At 32.2% G+C, this 17,196-nt stretch overlaps 1 protein-coding gene across 4 annotated transcripts; it reads left to right on the top strand.

Annotated features, from left to right (window-relative positions):
- Nucleotides 1–6,368: 6,368 nt before the first annotated feature.
- Nucleotides 6,369–16,453, top strand: LOC146530061 (delta-sarcoglycan-like). 4 transcript variants are annotated; one of them, XR_014878901.1, is made up of 7 exons: nt 11,306–11,471; nt 13,878–14,166; nt 14,274–14,463; nt 14,667–14,859; nt 14,997–15,120; nt 15,259–15,719; nt 15,925–16,448. XR_014878901.1 is itself a non-coding variant. In XM_085200209.1 (6 exons), exons 2-6 carry the CDS (start codon nt 13,927–13,929, stop codon nt 15,445–15,447), a joined length of 936 nt encoding a protein of 311 aa, XP_085056335.1. In that variant the 5' UTR covers nt 6,369–6,639; nt 13,878–13,926; the 3' UTR covers nt 15,448–16,453. The 4 variants fall into 4 exon arrangements, 3 of the variants coding, with proteins under 3 accessions (XP_085056335.1, XP_085056333.1, XP_085056334.1); XM_085200209.1 differs by lacking the exon at nt 11,306–11,471 and adding an exon at nt 6,369–6,639 and having other exon boundaries at nt 15,259–16,453; XM_085200207.1 differs by having other exon boundaries at nt 15,259–16,452.
- Nucleotides 16,454–17,196: the final 743 nt, after the last annotated feature.

Raw genomic sequence — 17,196 nt, 5'->3', positions numbered from 1 at the left:
TATTTTTTTTAATAATTTAATTTTATATTTTTTATTATTATTATAAAACCAAACGTTTTTCCAATTTTATTTTTATCTAACTATAAAATAACAATCAAATAAGTTCTATTCAAAATGCACACAAGAAATGTTCGCATTTAAAGGAATACACTTAGAAGAGTAAATTCGCTGTTACTTTGTACAACAGTTCGATATCGAGACCATCGTAGTAAGAGGATCAAAGCGACCGTAATAGTTTGCCATACAGAAACAGTATCGGATTCCTTTCTCTATACCTTTATATATCGCAGCGGTCAAATAAATAAATGTCTACGTTTTGAAATTACTTACGTTTAATTTTCTTAAATTAAAAAATAAAATTTTATTATTATAATTTATTATTATAATTCAATTATTGTAGAAATATGTAAAAAATGATATTATTTTATTGGTTTTCTTATCAGCTACGGTGGACAGAGGGAGCCTAGTGTTAAAATAATCCACTTGCCACTTTCGACGGAATTCTTTAGGCATTGCATCTTGAAAAGCGAAACTCAACGCCGCGTTTTGCCTCGACATTAGAACGAAGAAATGAAAATATTAAATATTTCATTTGCTTGAGTGCGAATCGAATCCACAACCTGTCGCGTTGCCACAATAGGCCAATATTTTTATTTTATTGGTTTCTTAAGAAATACATGCATATTCAAATATTAGAACAAATCAATACTGTGTAATATGATTACATTTAAACGACCAGGCGAAGGCTCGTATGCAATTGCCCCTTGAAAGGCGACTCGACGTTGGGAAAGTGGTCACGTAAAATTTTACATTTGAGCTCGACGTCGTCGCAACGACAGCTCTTCGAACTAATCCAATCAGATGCAATAGCCTTGGACATAGCCGTTTTAAGAGACGGCAATGACGGCGATAGTTTATTATAAGATTATCTATATGTATAAATCAAATTGAAGGATCTAATGTCTAATTTGAAAATAACAGTATTTTTCCAAATGGATGATTATACATATTTACATAATATCAAAAATAAACAAACAATTTAAAAGTTTTGTCTGTCTTTATATTTGTACTGTTCTATTGTAAGCTGAACAACCGATTTTTATGAGACTAATACTGAAAGTTAAAATTATTGAATAACATAAGGGATTTTTTTATTCCGGAATTCCCGCAGGATCTGGATTTCCGCATCAAAAACGATGTTTGTCGTGCGCGTACCTACCGCCTGCATAGACTGATATGAAATAAATATATTTTTCTAATACGTCTTTTTTGTGAGTTTCATTTAGTGCATAGCAGTATGGATAGCCACCGTATGGTCTTAAGCAAATTCGTTTTCCTTTTTGAGGTACGGAACCCTAAAAATCATACCCTAATATAATTTTTACTAAACGCTATATATAACTGAACATACCCGAAGGTTAAATATATAGGTATTTATGACCAGCCCTCTGTCACCGTTGTTTCATTAGTATACATATTTACTAACAGAGAATAAGCAAATTGGCAAATAATATGAGAAAAATAGTTTTTATTTTCTGTACTTATATAGATCCTTACATCTATAAATACAACGAACTTTCATATTTAGAAATGATTTATAGAACTAAACTAAGTCAAACACGTAGTACCTATTTGTAAATAAAACAAGGCTTTTAATACTTGTTATTTACGACCTCTAATAAGTGGGCGGTGAGGATACCTGAAGGAGTTCGCGCTGCCACCTGCTATGGACTCCTTTGGAATATTTAACGTTTGTTTGCCAATAATTTTGCATAGCTAGGTTTACAAGCACTAAGCATTCAGAAATGTTTTACTGATTTTATCTTATACCTATATTAATTTTATTTCATTCAAAATAAAAAATTAAAAATTCTGATAACGTATCAAAAATTTAATTAATTAACAATAACTATATTATATATGTTTTATAAATTATTATATTCCAAAAAAGTAAATAAGTAAAACTTAAATCAAAATTTAAATCTATCTATACAAGCAAATAAACATTCTTATAAAATATAATCAGGTTAAAAAAGATGGTGGGTAAGCGATTTGTGGCGTATTAATAAAACGATTAAACGAAGTTCTCCATAGTAATCTGAGAGCGACGCGGCGCGGCAGATGGTCACAATTCCCAAACTTTGATGACGAACGGCTGCATCTCTCCGGCGGGAATCAACCAGCGATTAGGACGTTTCCGCCTACTTACACACTAATTTTACTTATGAAATTTTTCTTTACATTTAATTTTATTGAGTCGTTGCTCAGGGGCCCAAGTGTGTGACTAAACGCGACTGATTGTAGGTTCGGTCTCCATTCGAGGAAATGAAATATTTATTTAAATTTAAATTGTCATTTCTCTTCTCTCTGGTGTCGAGGCAAAGCGCAGCGATGAGTTCTGCCACTTAACACGGAATGCCTTCAGAATTTGGCGAGAAATGAGAAACGAAGTGTCTTAACACTGTCTTCTCGTTGCCCACGTTCCTGAGCGCGAGAAACAGATTGAAGCTTGATTTAATTTTATTTAATTTTACGATAATTTAAAAGAAACTTAAACCATTCAAAAATAGATTTACATATAAAAGTGATAGACGTACCACAGACGACGTCAATCGGTGTCCGTCGTTTGATGAGTCATCAAAATTACTTCCTATGTTGTTAAGTGCAGGAAATTGTGACTCCTCCATCGACACACCTATTAAATGGTAACTGCTTTCACGTTTCGACTTACCTCTCTGCTTTGCGTAGCTAACAAACGAGTGTACATTTTTTTTTAATAAACTTCAATTCGATATTTTTATAAAGCCCGAATAACAAATTGTTTTAGTCCTTAATTGTTTATATAGCAAAATTATAAAAAAAAAACTACAAGGGAATAAATCACCGCGGAAGTCGCAAACGGTGCTTGAAGCAATATCTCGGCAACAGCAGCTGTGAAGTAATGGCGCCGACACTTTACGCGATACGATTACGACCACCTAAACATTCATTACAAGTAATGTCCGTCATTTATCTGTCCTAATCACTATGTAATGCCCATCCTTGCCAGATTTAAAAATACAACCAAAACCAAATATTAATTTAATAATATTTATTTAATAAAGATGACGTTACATAAATATGAAATGTCAAAAAATAAATATTAATATTATATTTATTCAATGGAGGTGACGTTATGTAAATACATAGAAATGTCGTAAAAATAGTTTGAGTTTTGCCATTAAATGTTGTATAACACGGAATCTTCGCAGAATGTCTAAATGTTTTCAGGTTTAATCAACCCTGAGCAATCAGGCAAGACAAATAGCTCATCTGCATCCATACGAGTCTGAGCTACCGCTAACAACACGTCGATATTTCACCTTTACGTTTGAACTGGATATATCTTCCTATATATCTTATAAAACAAAGTCGCTTTTTGTGTCTGTCTGAACTTTCTAACTCTTCTTCTTCTAAACCACCCAACGGATTTGGATGCGGTTTTCACTATTAGGTCGAGTATTTCTCAGAGAAGGTTTATATATAGTTTATTATTTGTACATTTTTATGTAAATTAACATAAATACGATAAATGTGTATAAAGTCCTACCCGCTGAGACACTTTGGCGCATGCGCTGCTTTAATGGTAAATACTACATGAAAAAAATGTACTGGAGTATTGTTTCTCTTAATAAGATCTACAAAAAAGTCCGCGATGGCATATTCGTATCTTTTAAGAATAACGTGTAGTGATCATATTTCTGTCTAAAAATAGTAATTTCAATATATTTTTTATTGTGAGGGATATTTTTCCATAATGGTATTAATCCTTATCCTTTAAAATACTTTATTAAATTTCTACGTTAAACGAAGATAAAATTTGCTTTTTAAACTATTTCGAAATTGCGAATAGTTTTAGAGAAAAACGCATTTAATTATTGATACATCACGCTGTTCACACATCAACTGTATCGAGTCAAGTTTCACTTATCCTTTACTCTCAGCATATAAATAAGTATATTAGTTACGTTGGCCATTTAATGTAGATCAAAACTGTCTTTTCTGTTTTTCATTTTAATAAGTACTTTAGAAGTTGTTACAATATCAAAAAATCCTTGCTGCGAAACGCGCCTCGCGACGTTATGCTTATACAAGCGAGTCCGCCGCGCCCACCTGCCTTACACGCATCGGTAAAACCGGTTCAGTGGTAGAATGCTCGCCTGCCACGCGGGTTCAATTCCCGGCCGATGCATTCTATTTAATTTTCGTCACAGGCAGCCACGTAGTGCTTGCTTTTCATCAGAGACAGAATACCCTCTTCAGCATTAACCACAAGCTCGAAAAAAAAAACCCGCCTGCCTTTATAGCAACGAAGATTTAGATGCGTTTGCACGTATTGGATAATTCGAGTTGAATGTATTATTTAATGTCATTTAACTATCTAAAAATAGTAATTTAAATATATTTTAATAAGTACTTGAAAAGATTAGTATCACAGATATAAAATTACCTACTAAAAAATCCTTGCTGTGTAAAACAATTGGAAAATCCTTATTGAAACTACGAAAATGCGGGTCGCATTAGGGTTTAATTAATTTTCACATTATCTTAAGTGCTTTGCAAACATACATTATATGAATAATCCAGTAGTTAAAGCGGGCGAAGCCGCAATAGGGTCGCTAGTTATTGTATAAACCAGTCCAAGTTTGAGCGTGTAAATGGGACGGTTGTGGGTGGTTTTCTCAGTCGGGGGAATGAAATATGTAATATTTTTATTTCTTAAGTGTGGTAACGAGGCAAAAGCGCGGCGTTGAGTTCCGCCACTCAACACGCCTCAAGAAATCGGCAGAAAGTGAGGAAAAGAAATGTCTTAATAGGGAACGGAATGTCTTAGCACTAGGTTCCCAGGTTCCATCTGCCAAATATGTGCTGGATACAACGTAAAGTTAAAAAAAATATTAAATTCACAGTCACAGTTGTAAAAAACTAAGTTAAACTTAGTTTCCCCTTTTCCTGCAAAATATACTGTAATCACATTATCTATTGGAACCATTGGCTCTTGGATAAATACTCAAATGAGGTTCAAATTCACAGGGCATTATATAGGCGAGTACTCAATCGTACTAATGGTAGGAACCACAAACGTAGTCTCTGAGGAGATAGAAACTAAATATATAATGACTATTGTGTTACCTCTATACTACTATTTTGACAATGACCAAACTATGCAATATATCTCAGTTGTTATAATTATTATTCGTATTATACTATTATACTACTAAGTTTTTTAGACTCACACAACCACCAACAAGTTTGACAACCAAAAATTAAATACCTAAAAAAAATCAGCTTCACGCTGTATCCCGCACACAGCAGGGTAGGCTGAAGGAACCTAATATTAAGAAATTCCGTTCTCCACTTTTCGCCGAATTCCGAAAGCGATTGCCTGTTGATTGGCAAAACCAAACACCGCGCTTTGCCTCTGCACGAGAGTGAAGAAATGAAATCTGGAATTAAACCCATAGCCAGCCGCATTTAAAGTCTTACGCTTGTGCCCCTACGCCACGACTCGCCTCAAATATATTAATTGTATTTTAGATATTCCAAATACACTCAAACAAAACGATCAATCTATTCTTTAATTCAACAAAATTAAACGTAAAGAAAGCTGAGCTTAACAGCTCTCAATTCGAAAAGACTTACGTACTAGAAAGTGTGAGTGTAGTAAAACAACTTTTGAGCCTTATTTTCTCGTTCCGAAATTGCAGTGGTTTAAGCGAGATTTCATTTGTATGGAAGCCGGTATAATCTGGAATAATACCGCAGTAGCGGCGCAGGCCTTCAAAGACGGCACTCGTCCGCGCCGCAGTTGCCTGTAATGAGGTTTTTTTTTAAATGGGCAACACATTCACACACTATGTCAAGTATTAGATTTAACGTAGTGAAATTTACGCGATCTAAAGACTAAATTAAATATTTCTTTAATCAATTAAAAAAGAACTCTCTCATATATAAAATCTCATTGGAAAAACATAATCATGCTTTATCTTCGAGTAATAGCCAGCAGTTGAAGTCCTCGAAGCTAGTGTAGGGGAAATCCACTTGGAACCGCCGTGATTACTGCGACCCGTGCGCTGCTCGGCAGTTCAAAATTGAACGGATTATGGGGAATCCGAAGTGCCGCACCGATTTGAACGAATATAAGAAAAAATCTTATAATTTAAATTAAATTACACAAAGTAAGAAAATATTACATTTACTCGGGTTCTTTATGAAATATATGATTAAGAATTTATTTGATGGGCGTCATAATGACGGATACATTGTATCACATATGAAATCTTGTAAATTTTTCTGTCCTGCAAAAAATTTATATAAAGATAACTTAATGAGCACATTTTTACAATGACGTTCTTTTGTAAAATACTCCTTTGTTTGGGAAAAAGACGCCGCGACGGCAATATTTTTTGTATATAACGAAACGATGTCACGCTATAAGAAGGCAAGAAGCGTAGTAGTTGTAAGGGCGGCGCGCAGTGCGAGTCGGCGAGAACGGAAGGAAAGCGTTGCTAATTACTAGCCGCCCGGAGCAAAGCCTGCTTGTATCCTTCAGCGAGGGCGGGCAACCAACCCCTGTTTTAAAGGAACGGTATATGTTCGGTATGTATATTCTTTGTTATAGCCTCTGCTTGCCTCTTGCTCGCAATACCGTTAACATAGACCTAGTTGTATATAATATGACGTAATTATTTATGCTTATACTTTGAATATAATGTATATTTTTATAGAAATATTTTTATAATTATTTAAATTCTTATTTTGACGTGAAATGTTTATATGAACGCTAACTTTATTGAACACCAACTGTATACGTTTTCAATTAACACAAATTCATTCCGTTACTCGATTGCGTCGTAAATTTTAAGTCTTTTTCAGTAATTGGAAGTTCCAACACAGTAGGCTGTACAAAGAACGCACAAAAGAACGAGAAGCGAGACGCCGAGCGCCGCCACGGAGCGAGCTATTCATAATATTGTAATAACGGCCCCCAGCACCAGTTATTCCGTGCTTAAACGTTTTACTGCGGTCATTATCTACCCGCTGAAAGGATATGCAGGCGATAAATTGCGGAGCGGGACGAACACACACACATATAACAACACTTATCTTGAAATCTAACCGAGCCGGGCTGTCTTTATAACGGAAATAATTTATAAATGTAATTGATATTTAAATGTAGAACACCGGCAATTACGTTCATTTCTCCGTTTTTGATTTATCATTCAAAAATAGTTAGTGATATTTAGTGCCAATTTGATAAAGAGAGAAATTATTTTTTCTAGGTTTAGGTTAATATTTTTTTTATATAGCAACGTTGTATGTTGAGCATCTATATTGCCATATCTAACTGATATCTCTATGTGAACGTAAAGGGAACGCGCCTTTCCTTTGGTAATAAAGAAACCATTTAATCGAAGCTTATCTGCCCGGAAGTATTCATTAGATGATTGCGCTATTACTATTAGAGTCTTTTCTGCACAACCCACTCAGGCAAAGCAATATATTGAACGGCGATATGAAAATAAGTGTACTTTACGTTTTCACTTTGTTGATAAATAATAATCTTCTATTAATAATAAATAAACATTTCAATAAATAAATAATAATTATAAATTTACATTAATCTATAATAATTGGATTAGCAATAATCATAGATCGTGAAGGCACTATTAATAAACTAAATATTATTAACAAATGATAAACGAATAATTAAAGAAATAAATAATGCGGCCATTAATTTATTTAATTATGTTTCTTAACTACATACAGTTAGTTCCAACTTATAATCATTACATCGATTTGGTTCAGTATAAAATAACAAATAGGCGGAGATATTAAGCAATCGATTGAAAATATATACCTCGTTATATTAATTAATCTGAAAATACCTGAAACTTGAAGAAAAAAAGCGTATTTCCACTGACAAGTATTAAAAAAATATTTTGAATGTAAAATAACATTTTTATTTTACCATTTATCACCTGTAAAAGAAGTAATAATAATTAATCCCAATATTATTTGGTTGATAATCATGAATAAATAAGAATAACAAATCGAATTACGTTTATACAACCTTTAGTGTAACATAGAGATAAAAAAAATAAGAATGGACAGTCTAATACCCTCTCCATAGTCCTAAATCAACACAAGAATAACATGTCTGTATAAATGCTCTTATAAATAAACGTTTTTAGAAACAGGCACGTGGATATATGAATGTTTGTTTATTAACTACCCTATAATATAAAATATGTTTTTTTATACATGACTCTTTTTAATGAATAATTTACTTATGGTTTTGCCATTAGGATTAATTATAACTAAATAAATTGGTGAACAAAATTTTAAATTAAAGTAACAAATTGAAGGAAATTAAAAAATAATCGATGCATTGAAAAAAGCAATACAAGGTATGTAAAAAGTGGTGCATAGTAGGCACGGGGCGCGAATCGCGGCCGCTGGCAGGTGGCTTAAATTACCGCATTTGTTACACGTTTACACGAAACTGTATCAATATTTCATGTGGATTTACAATGAAGCTATCGCGCCGTGCTTTTCATTGTCCTAAAAATTATCTGTACTTTATAGCAACTTCTCAATAAGGCTAATTGATGTTGATTTTTAAATTCGCCTAAAAAATGAATATATTTAACAATAAACAAATATATTAATTTATGAGCTGTTACGTTACTTAATTTTGGATTTATTTACAAAATAATTCACTAAAATACTGAAAGTCATGACGGGACTCACTCAGTAAAAGTAACTTTTAATAAAAAAAAAAGCTTGGTAACTTCTAAAACAGTTTATACAGAAAAGTGCTTTTAAATATTTCCCATTAGTCGTATAAAGTATTATTACAATGAAACTGCAGCACTGAATCCCCACAATGACAACTCACTCAAACGTAAACGCGAACTATTTCCATAAGAAAGGCATTGCGAAAGTTTTTCAATTTTAAAGTGACGCAGGTATGATGGCAAACTTTTGCTTGGGACGCGCCATTTTTGCGGTTTGTTCGCAGTTACTTAAAATATCATTACATTTTATAATTGAATGCATTTTATATATAATTAAGTTAGCCTTAATTTTTGTATAATTATACGCTTAATATGAATCACAATTTTTATTCTAAAAAGTATCTTGATAAAATCCGGCAGCAAAATATTTCCCTTTGGAAAGAATTTTCTTAAATTGATAGGTTTAGTGGGAGGTCTGGCGGCACGGACGACATTATGCAGCATCACGCTGGGATCAAGGGGATTGTTTCCTAAAACAGGATCGAGTGGCAACAGTGTCTGAATTAAACGAGAATCACAGCTGAGCACTTGTTCATGTAATCACGTCAAACTCTGTCGCTTACATTTTATTTTTGCAAGTGAAATTCTTCTACACTATGCGCTATCACCATTCTGAAGCTTCAGTTATTGACGCTAATATTGATTCTTATTAATACTATATCATTTTAATTACTTTTGGTTTTATCATATATAGAATTCATCAATTGGACGATATCAAAATCGCCCGCGTGCAGCCCTCGAGGCCCACATTTATCAGCCCAATAAAACTTTCGATAGAACATTCCGTCACATCCAATATGATTTCATTGCCCTTCATGAACTCACAAAAAAAGTTTTTATCTTTCAACTCTATCTGACATGTTCAAATGTTTGGCAACCGAGACTATAAAAATATTCTTATTCTAGTCCGTCGGAAAAATATAATAGATTTCAGTTAAACTCGGGCTCTTAATAAAAATGTTTACTTGTAAGAAAAAATATATAATAACATTTTTTTTTAATGGTCTGGCACTTACATTTTCGTGTATAATATTTAAAATAAAATTCATCAACCGACACGTTATTCGACATTATACGGAGATAATAAATATAAAACAACTATGAACGGTTGCTTGTATAGTCGGTAAGACTTGTATAGATGTCAATTGGACTTAGTAAGTAAAATTAATCTATATTTATGAAGACTAATACCAAAACTATATTATTAATATGTCAATATTACACTTCGATTATACCAAGTAAGCAATTATATCATCCATATGATAAAAGCGAAGTTTAAAAATGAATAGTGTAATATTTATAACAAATAGATGGCTTTATATGCATATCTTTATTAATATTTAAAAAGAGAACAAAAAAGTTGTCAACAGATAATAAATTGATATATGCAAAACACTCCGTTGTAACGTACAAGCTCGAAATAACCACATTATTCATTCATAAAGACGACGCAAGAGCCATCCCGTGTTGTGGTGATATTAGTTTGTTCATGCTGTCTGTCAACCGGTGATAAATAATAATAAACTCATATGCATACCAGTTTGTTAAATGTAATATTTAAAAAAAAATGTTATGATTTTATCATTATATTAGCGGCCCGCCCGCGGCTTCGCCTGCGTGAACTACGTTATTATTAATTTCTGTCTTCATGAAATCCTACGTCCTATAAGTGACGTCCATGCAAAATTGGAGACTCCCAGCATTTGTAGTAACGAAGTCTCATACAAACTTTCAACCCCAAAAACTACCCCTTAGAAGTCGAATATTGCAAATTCCCGTCTTAGCGAGCACCTACGTCCTATAAGTAACTCCTATGCAAAATTTGAGATTCCTAGCACATGTAGTTTCTGAGATTTCGTGATGAATGAGTGACCTTTCGATTTTATATATATATAGATTAGTAAAATAGACGTAGATAACCTACTTGAAAAATTATATAAAAAGTCAAAAAAATACATCAATTTACCATATCAAAGTAAAATCAGAACTAACATAACTTTCACATATAAACGAAAACTTTGCAAAAGTTTATCTCTAATTTAAGACTGTGTGACAGTCGGGTCAACAATGACAAAGATATACAGATGGAGACGAGACCTTTTGTTTTCAACTTTAGTCAAAGCTTACGTTTCAAATAACGTGTGTTGAAATATTTTTATTAATCTCTGATTGTAATAAAATAAGTGAAATTTTATTTACTTAATAAAAAGTTTTTTTTTAAATTGACTCTTCCTCCTCTCCTACCTCTTCAATTATAAACATGAAAGTGGATCATTTAAATTAAAGAGACAACTAAATTATAAACTAAATTACAGAGGTACCCATTAATGACACCGCTAACTGAAATTCATAATATAGAAGGGCTCAGCTGTATCTGGAGCACATCCGAGTTATGTCCCGCACGAGACAGCACCTGATTAAAAATGCAGCACTTCAAAACAAGGCAGATTCGGGATCGCCGACGCTGGCGCACGCCGCTTTCAGTCTCGTGATGAATTTGGTGGCGTGAAGTCACTATAAATTTCTGTGAAAAAGTTCTTCAGTGATCTAAAAAAAACTTTGCTAAAGTGCATAAAAAAGTATAAGCTTTAAATAATCTACAACAAGTAGTGTTCCCGTGTTTCGTGGATGGTATGTCATTATACTACGATACGTCTACTATTCGATGAATATAGGCCACCGCCAATTTACCTAGTTTCATTGACTATTACCGTCTGATAATCTGAACTCGTTTTATTTTTAAACATCGCCCTCAAATCGATTGGGGCTCGGCAATTCATAAAACAAAAACTGAAAAGGCAGGAATGCAGCGAACGTTGGTATTTTATTTATGTGGAAAGCTCGGCGATATCCGTTCTGGTTCTATTTTCGCACTATATCGTCTATTACTGGGGCCAAGAGCGCAACGTCGAGGGCGCCCCGCGCGGGAGTCGCTCAGGCCACTCTGCCGCCTGATATTATATTCTAGAGCACGCTCGCCTTACTTCGCTTCGCGCTAGATATTTTGAGTGTTGTTTCTAGCACCTATGAACTTGTCTAGTCTTAGTCGCATCACTCGGCCGGTGCAGCCGCTTGCACTGTTAACAAAAGCTTGTTTATAATTTTAGTAATTCATAAGATTTGCTTAACACGTTTAATTAAAATTTTTCATATTTTTATTAATATATTCTATGCTCTATGCTCTAAATGTACATTAAAAGTTGCTATTAAATTTCAAATACCTGTTGCAGATTTCTCATTATAATTTCACACGCAGTAAGTAGACTTATGTATATGTATTACATCTAAAATTATTAAACAATAGTATATTCTACTTTAACCTAAATCTATAGCTATATCCACTTTGAAGTGCCAGCCTTTGTATTGACGTGAAAAGCTTCAACGACAAAGGCAGTGACAGACCCCGCAATGCCTACCATATAGGTAACCAGGATATTGTAAAATACACTTTAAAAAGCCGTTTACAATTACAATACAAATTATCTTAGTTTTATTACTTTAGGTATATTATATAAATGTAAATTTAGTGTAGGGTGCAAATGTAGACAGGATAGAGATGTACATAAAATACTGATTTACATATATTATTCGTTAGTCAAAACCATTCGTTTTTTTACACAAATATATTGTTATTTTTTTAATCCCAATACAAATTAGATGTTTATCTACTATACTGTATTGGTATATATATATAATAAACAAACACAAAGCGTGTGTTAACAACCGTTAAATACTTTTGTTCCGTAGAGCAATGACACAATTACCAGTAGTCAGACTACTTAAGTTCGTTTTTCGAGAGCCCTACGTTACAAGTTCATTAGTCGCTTTTCGTTACTGTGGTGTTCATTAACATCGCGCTACAAATTAGTTTTTACGATTGTTCTATATCTTAACATTTTATAAAGAATATATAAAAATACATAATAATAATACACTAAATTTAGTTCATACTAACTAAACTTGTTCCTAGTTAATATTTCAATTATTCATTAATTTAATATAACATTAATAAATATGTATGTTGAAATAAATATATAAATTATATAATATACCATCCAAAAAATGAGAAATATGCACTTTGAGTTTTTCAGGTTTTTCTTTTTTTTTAATTGAGTAATTATGCGCCACAGACTTTAGTTAACATAACAAGGACTTAATAGCGATTAAGGCGATAAAAAATTTAGTCTGCTTATTTAGTGTCCTACACAATATATGATTAGTGTTTATTTCTAGTACACCTACAGTTACAGGTTCAATGTAAATAAGACACGTTTTAGACTTCTTTCATCCCCTAAGTCCTGACATACTCGTATAATATTATATTTGATGCAGTTTCCGGTCTCGTATTGGAAGCTGCAATACTTTAATATTCGATTTTCCTGAGTTTCTCTGTAGTAAAATATCTATTTTACTTCCATAGCATTTAAAATAAAACCCTTTAACCGAATTAATCGCGTATATTTAGTATTATTATTTTTTTGGAAATCCGACGTTTCAAACACTTTACAGTAGTCCGTGGTCACAGGTAGACTGAGAGAAAGATCCGTATGTCAGTTGACATAATCATTATATCAAACTACCACTCAAGATTTCTTAATTCCATAATAAGCTGCCTGTATTTTGCCCTCTGATGAAGTGGGTTCCAGGTGGTAGAAAGTTTCCAAACGTCATCTCTATTGAAATTAGAATGTTTTTGTATTTCAATAGCCTCATTAATTTTTCTAGCGAGTTTCGGCGAGGATTTGGGGCTTATCAAACCTGACGTAATGGCTGAGCTGACTCCGATATATGCCCATTTTAATTTCGAAATTGTGTTCCTTCACTCTAACACCGATGCTTGCACAATGTAATTTGTGACTGACATTGGTCAAACAAAGAGATAATTTGTGCATTTACATTACTTTTAGTTTTTACCCATCTCAAGAATTAGGTCATTTTTTTGTTAGGGAAAAAATATTCTTTAAAATAGATTTTTTTTAATATTTTTTATGTCATAATTTCATAGCGATTCTCTAAAGTAGTTTATTTTTGTTACAGTAAAAAATATTAATAACTGAGCCACTACATATTAAAAAAAAATTACATAATGAGAGTCGAAGATACCACTAACGAAGGCGTCCGGGGATGGGAATGCACTCCAACAGGGGATTCAGTACCTCGAGATATTCAAACAAATTCTACAAATACAGCAGCTTGTTTGCCTGAAAGGATAACTAAGGGTTGGAGAAGAAATAGCCTTTATGGGATAGTATTATTTTTAATGCTACTAGTATTTTTAAATATAGCACTGACGCTATGGGTCATCAGCACATTGCATCTAACGTATGTAAGTGCTTTCTTTTTTTATCTAATTTCAAGTCTTTTTTTTCTTTTTCTTTTTTTTATCTATTTTCTAGAAAATCGTATAATATTTTATATTTGACTATATTACAGAAAGGAATTGGTCCTATAACTATAATAAAAGATGGCATTCGACTAGAAGGGCAAGCGTGGGTCGTGGACAGACTGATTGCGTCAGCAATATCTTCACAACCTACTCAGGCTGTCACCTTAAACTCTTACCGTAACTTTACTGTGCTTGTTTCGGAACCAGACCTCTTAGAACAAGCAAAGTTTATTTTAAGTTAGTATATTTCTAATTTACCATCATTATTGCACTGTTATTTAAGCATCATATGAAAATAATATATTTTTCGAATTTTTCGATAAATTATTAATAAGAAAAATATAACCTAACTAACCAATATAAAAAAAAATCTAAATTTCTCTATTACAAATTAAGAATCAAGTAATTAATATTTAATTTACTTACATTTTTTTTTGCAGAAAGAGATAGCGTAGAATGTAGCGGGCGAGTGTTCGAGGTGCGTGATGCCAAAGGGAAAGATGTATTTTACGCATCACGCGAAGAAGTACGAATATATGCAGAAGCCTTGGCGGTGGACGGTGTAGGGGGTCTAAACGTAAAGAGTTCTATCCAAACACCGGTTGTGCGTGCACCTCCTGGCTCCGACTTACAGTAAGTTATTGTATCTGCATTTTTATCAAAAATTTCATTATTTTACTAATTTATAGACATACATACATATATTTAACGTATATAATTACATATATACTTTCTCTTTATGTAAAATTATCTAAATGTTAAATTTTCAGATTAGAATCTCTAACAAGACGATTAGATTTGAGGGCACCACAATCTATATTTTTGGAAAGTAGAGCGGGCAGCATTGACGTAACATCGCATAGCAACATTAAGCTAAATTCTATTGTTGGAGGGGTAAGCTTATGCTACTATTTATATCATATCACGTTTACATGATACGTTCTTCCAAACTGATTTACCATTAGAAATAAATTTTAAATCTAATTTCCTAAATATTATAAGTATCTTTCAGTGCTTTCAATATAATTACAGATAAAAATTGACGCCCCTAATATCATCCTTCAAAATCTAAAAGAAGCAGTAGTGACAGAAAGCCCGCAAAAATATACAAGAGGGACGAAAGTGTACCAACTTTGTGCCTGTGCTTCAGGGAAGCTGTTTTTGGCGGCACCAGATGCAATATGTTCAATGCAAAACAGCGATTTAGAGCTATGCCGATGATATCTCTTATTAAGTTTTTTTTAACATATTTTCTACTATGATCTATTCTTTTATGAAAAATGTTATACCGATCAAACACATAGATAATTTGTTTTTCTACTATATTTCATAGAATTATTTACTTTATTTAAAGATTGACAGAAATTAAAAGCGTGATACTTATAAAGTAACAGTAAGCAACTTACTGCAGTTGATTTGGTAAATAATTTTACAGAATAAATTTTATTGTAGTTATCAAGATGTATTTGACGACTGCTACACGAATACACATGGTATGTACCTAAGTGTAAGAATATAATATGATATAACTAAATCAATGACTTCTTTAATTAAACTTTACGTACTGTGAACTCGTATGTTGTATGCTAATACTATTTTACAATTTGTGTTCTCCTAGTAACATTTGTATACGTAAAATCTTCAATACTTTTTTTTTGTATTTCTATTTTAATATCGTACTTTTTTCTTTTTTTTTAGCTTTATCCTGTATTCCGCAAACACTTCGTTCCGCACTGTGCGCCAAATTCTGGGGGGAATGCGTTTTGAGTGACGGGGCTCAACGCCGCGTTGTTTGCCTCGACACCAGAGCGAAGAAATGAAAATATTTAATTTCTCCGAGTGAAAACTAAACCCACAACCGCACCCACTGTCGCATTCACAGTCACAATCACAGGTTGGTGACTAGCCCCACTGACAACATTGTACTTTATTTGCTTAAAGAGCATATCTATGAATACATTTTGTTACCACTAACAAAATTTATATATAGACAGACTATTAAGAACTAGTTAAACTAATTTAAATAATGATGAAACCATAGGATTTAATAATAAAATAATTATTTTGTTAAATAAATTTATTAAAATAAAAAATAATTATTATTCTTCAATTTTAAATACATACTTAACTATAATAATATGTACTTATTTACCTAATAAATAAAATATATCAGTGTAATTTTACCAACATTTAAAAAGAATACATTCCAAGTACACTTATTTATAAAATATATTAATCAAAAAGTCATTTTGTTGAGTGAAAAGTTTAAATTAACATAATTATGTATATCTAAGTAAAAATATATATTTAAAAATTTTGCACAGCAACGCACATATCAATTTATATTTTAGATAAGATTTTGGAGCAAAAATATACTTATTAAGGATAGTACAAGAAAAATATAAATAATAATATACTTATTAATTGTAATAAGGTCATTTTATTTCTATAGTTGACAGCAATCCCCCAACGAACTCTAAAACTTTTATTTTCTTACAAATTTTATACCTGCAGTCTCATATTAAATATATATTTAGTGTATATTTTAAAATTTTTTACTGATTTTTTAATATCTGTTTACTATTTAAAATCTATTATTTCTAAAGTCGTTGCCACCCAAGAAAAAATAACAAATCAATATAATTACTTAATAAACTGGACAAAAGCTAAAAAAATCTAGTAAATAGAAATAAAAAGTAGTAATAAATAAGTAACAATAATTTGACTTATTATTTTTCAATTTTCTTTACTTCCAAATAATAAAACAATTATTTCCTACAATTTACATTTTATTTAAGTTCACGCCTCCAAGTATACTACTACCGTCGATTAATTTTATAAAAAAAAAACAATAAAAACGTATCTATTCATATGGAACATTTTTTAATTCACATTTTCTCATTCGTTGCTGTTACATCGGGTGCGTAATCAATCTTAGCGGTTAGTCGCGTAACGTCAGCGGCGAGACCG

This window comes from Heliconius melpomene, chromosome 17, assembly GCF_056956725.1.
Source record: "Heliconius melpomene rosina isolate 202511_hmr_F chromosome 17, ASM5695672v1, whole genome shotgun sequence".
Taxonomy (NCBI): domain Eukaryota; kingdom Metazoa; phylum Arthropoda; class Insecta; order Lepidoptera; family Nymphalidae; genus Heliconius; species Heliconius melpomene.
Note: the sequence above shows the minus strand (reverse complement) of the source record. Positions and strands in the feature narration are given on the sequence as shown.

What these genes read in the sequence shown, in the direction of transcription:
- LOC146530061 (XM_085200209.1), top strand. Translation starts at nt 13,927, where the DNA reads ATGAGAGTCGAAGATACCACTAACGAAGGCGTCCGGGGATGGGAATGC. An exon ending in ACAAGCAAAGTTTATTTTAA is followed by an intron (nt 14,464 to 14,666) that starts GTTAGTATATTT and finishes TTTTTTTTGCAG; the next exon opens with AAAGAGATAGCGTAGAATGT. An exon ending in TAAATTCTATTGTTGGAGGG is followed by an intron (nt 15,121 to 15,258) that starts GTAAGCTTATGC and finishes ATATAATTACAG; the next exon opens with ATAAAAATTGACGCCCCTAA.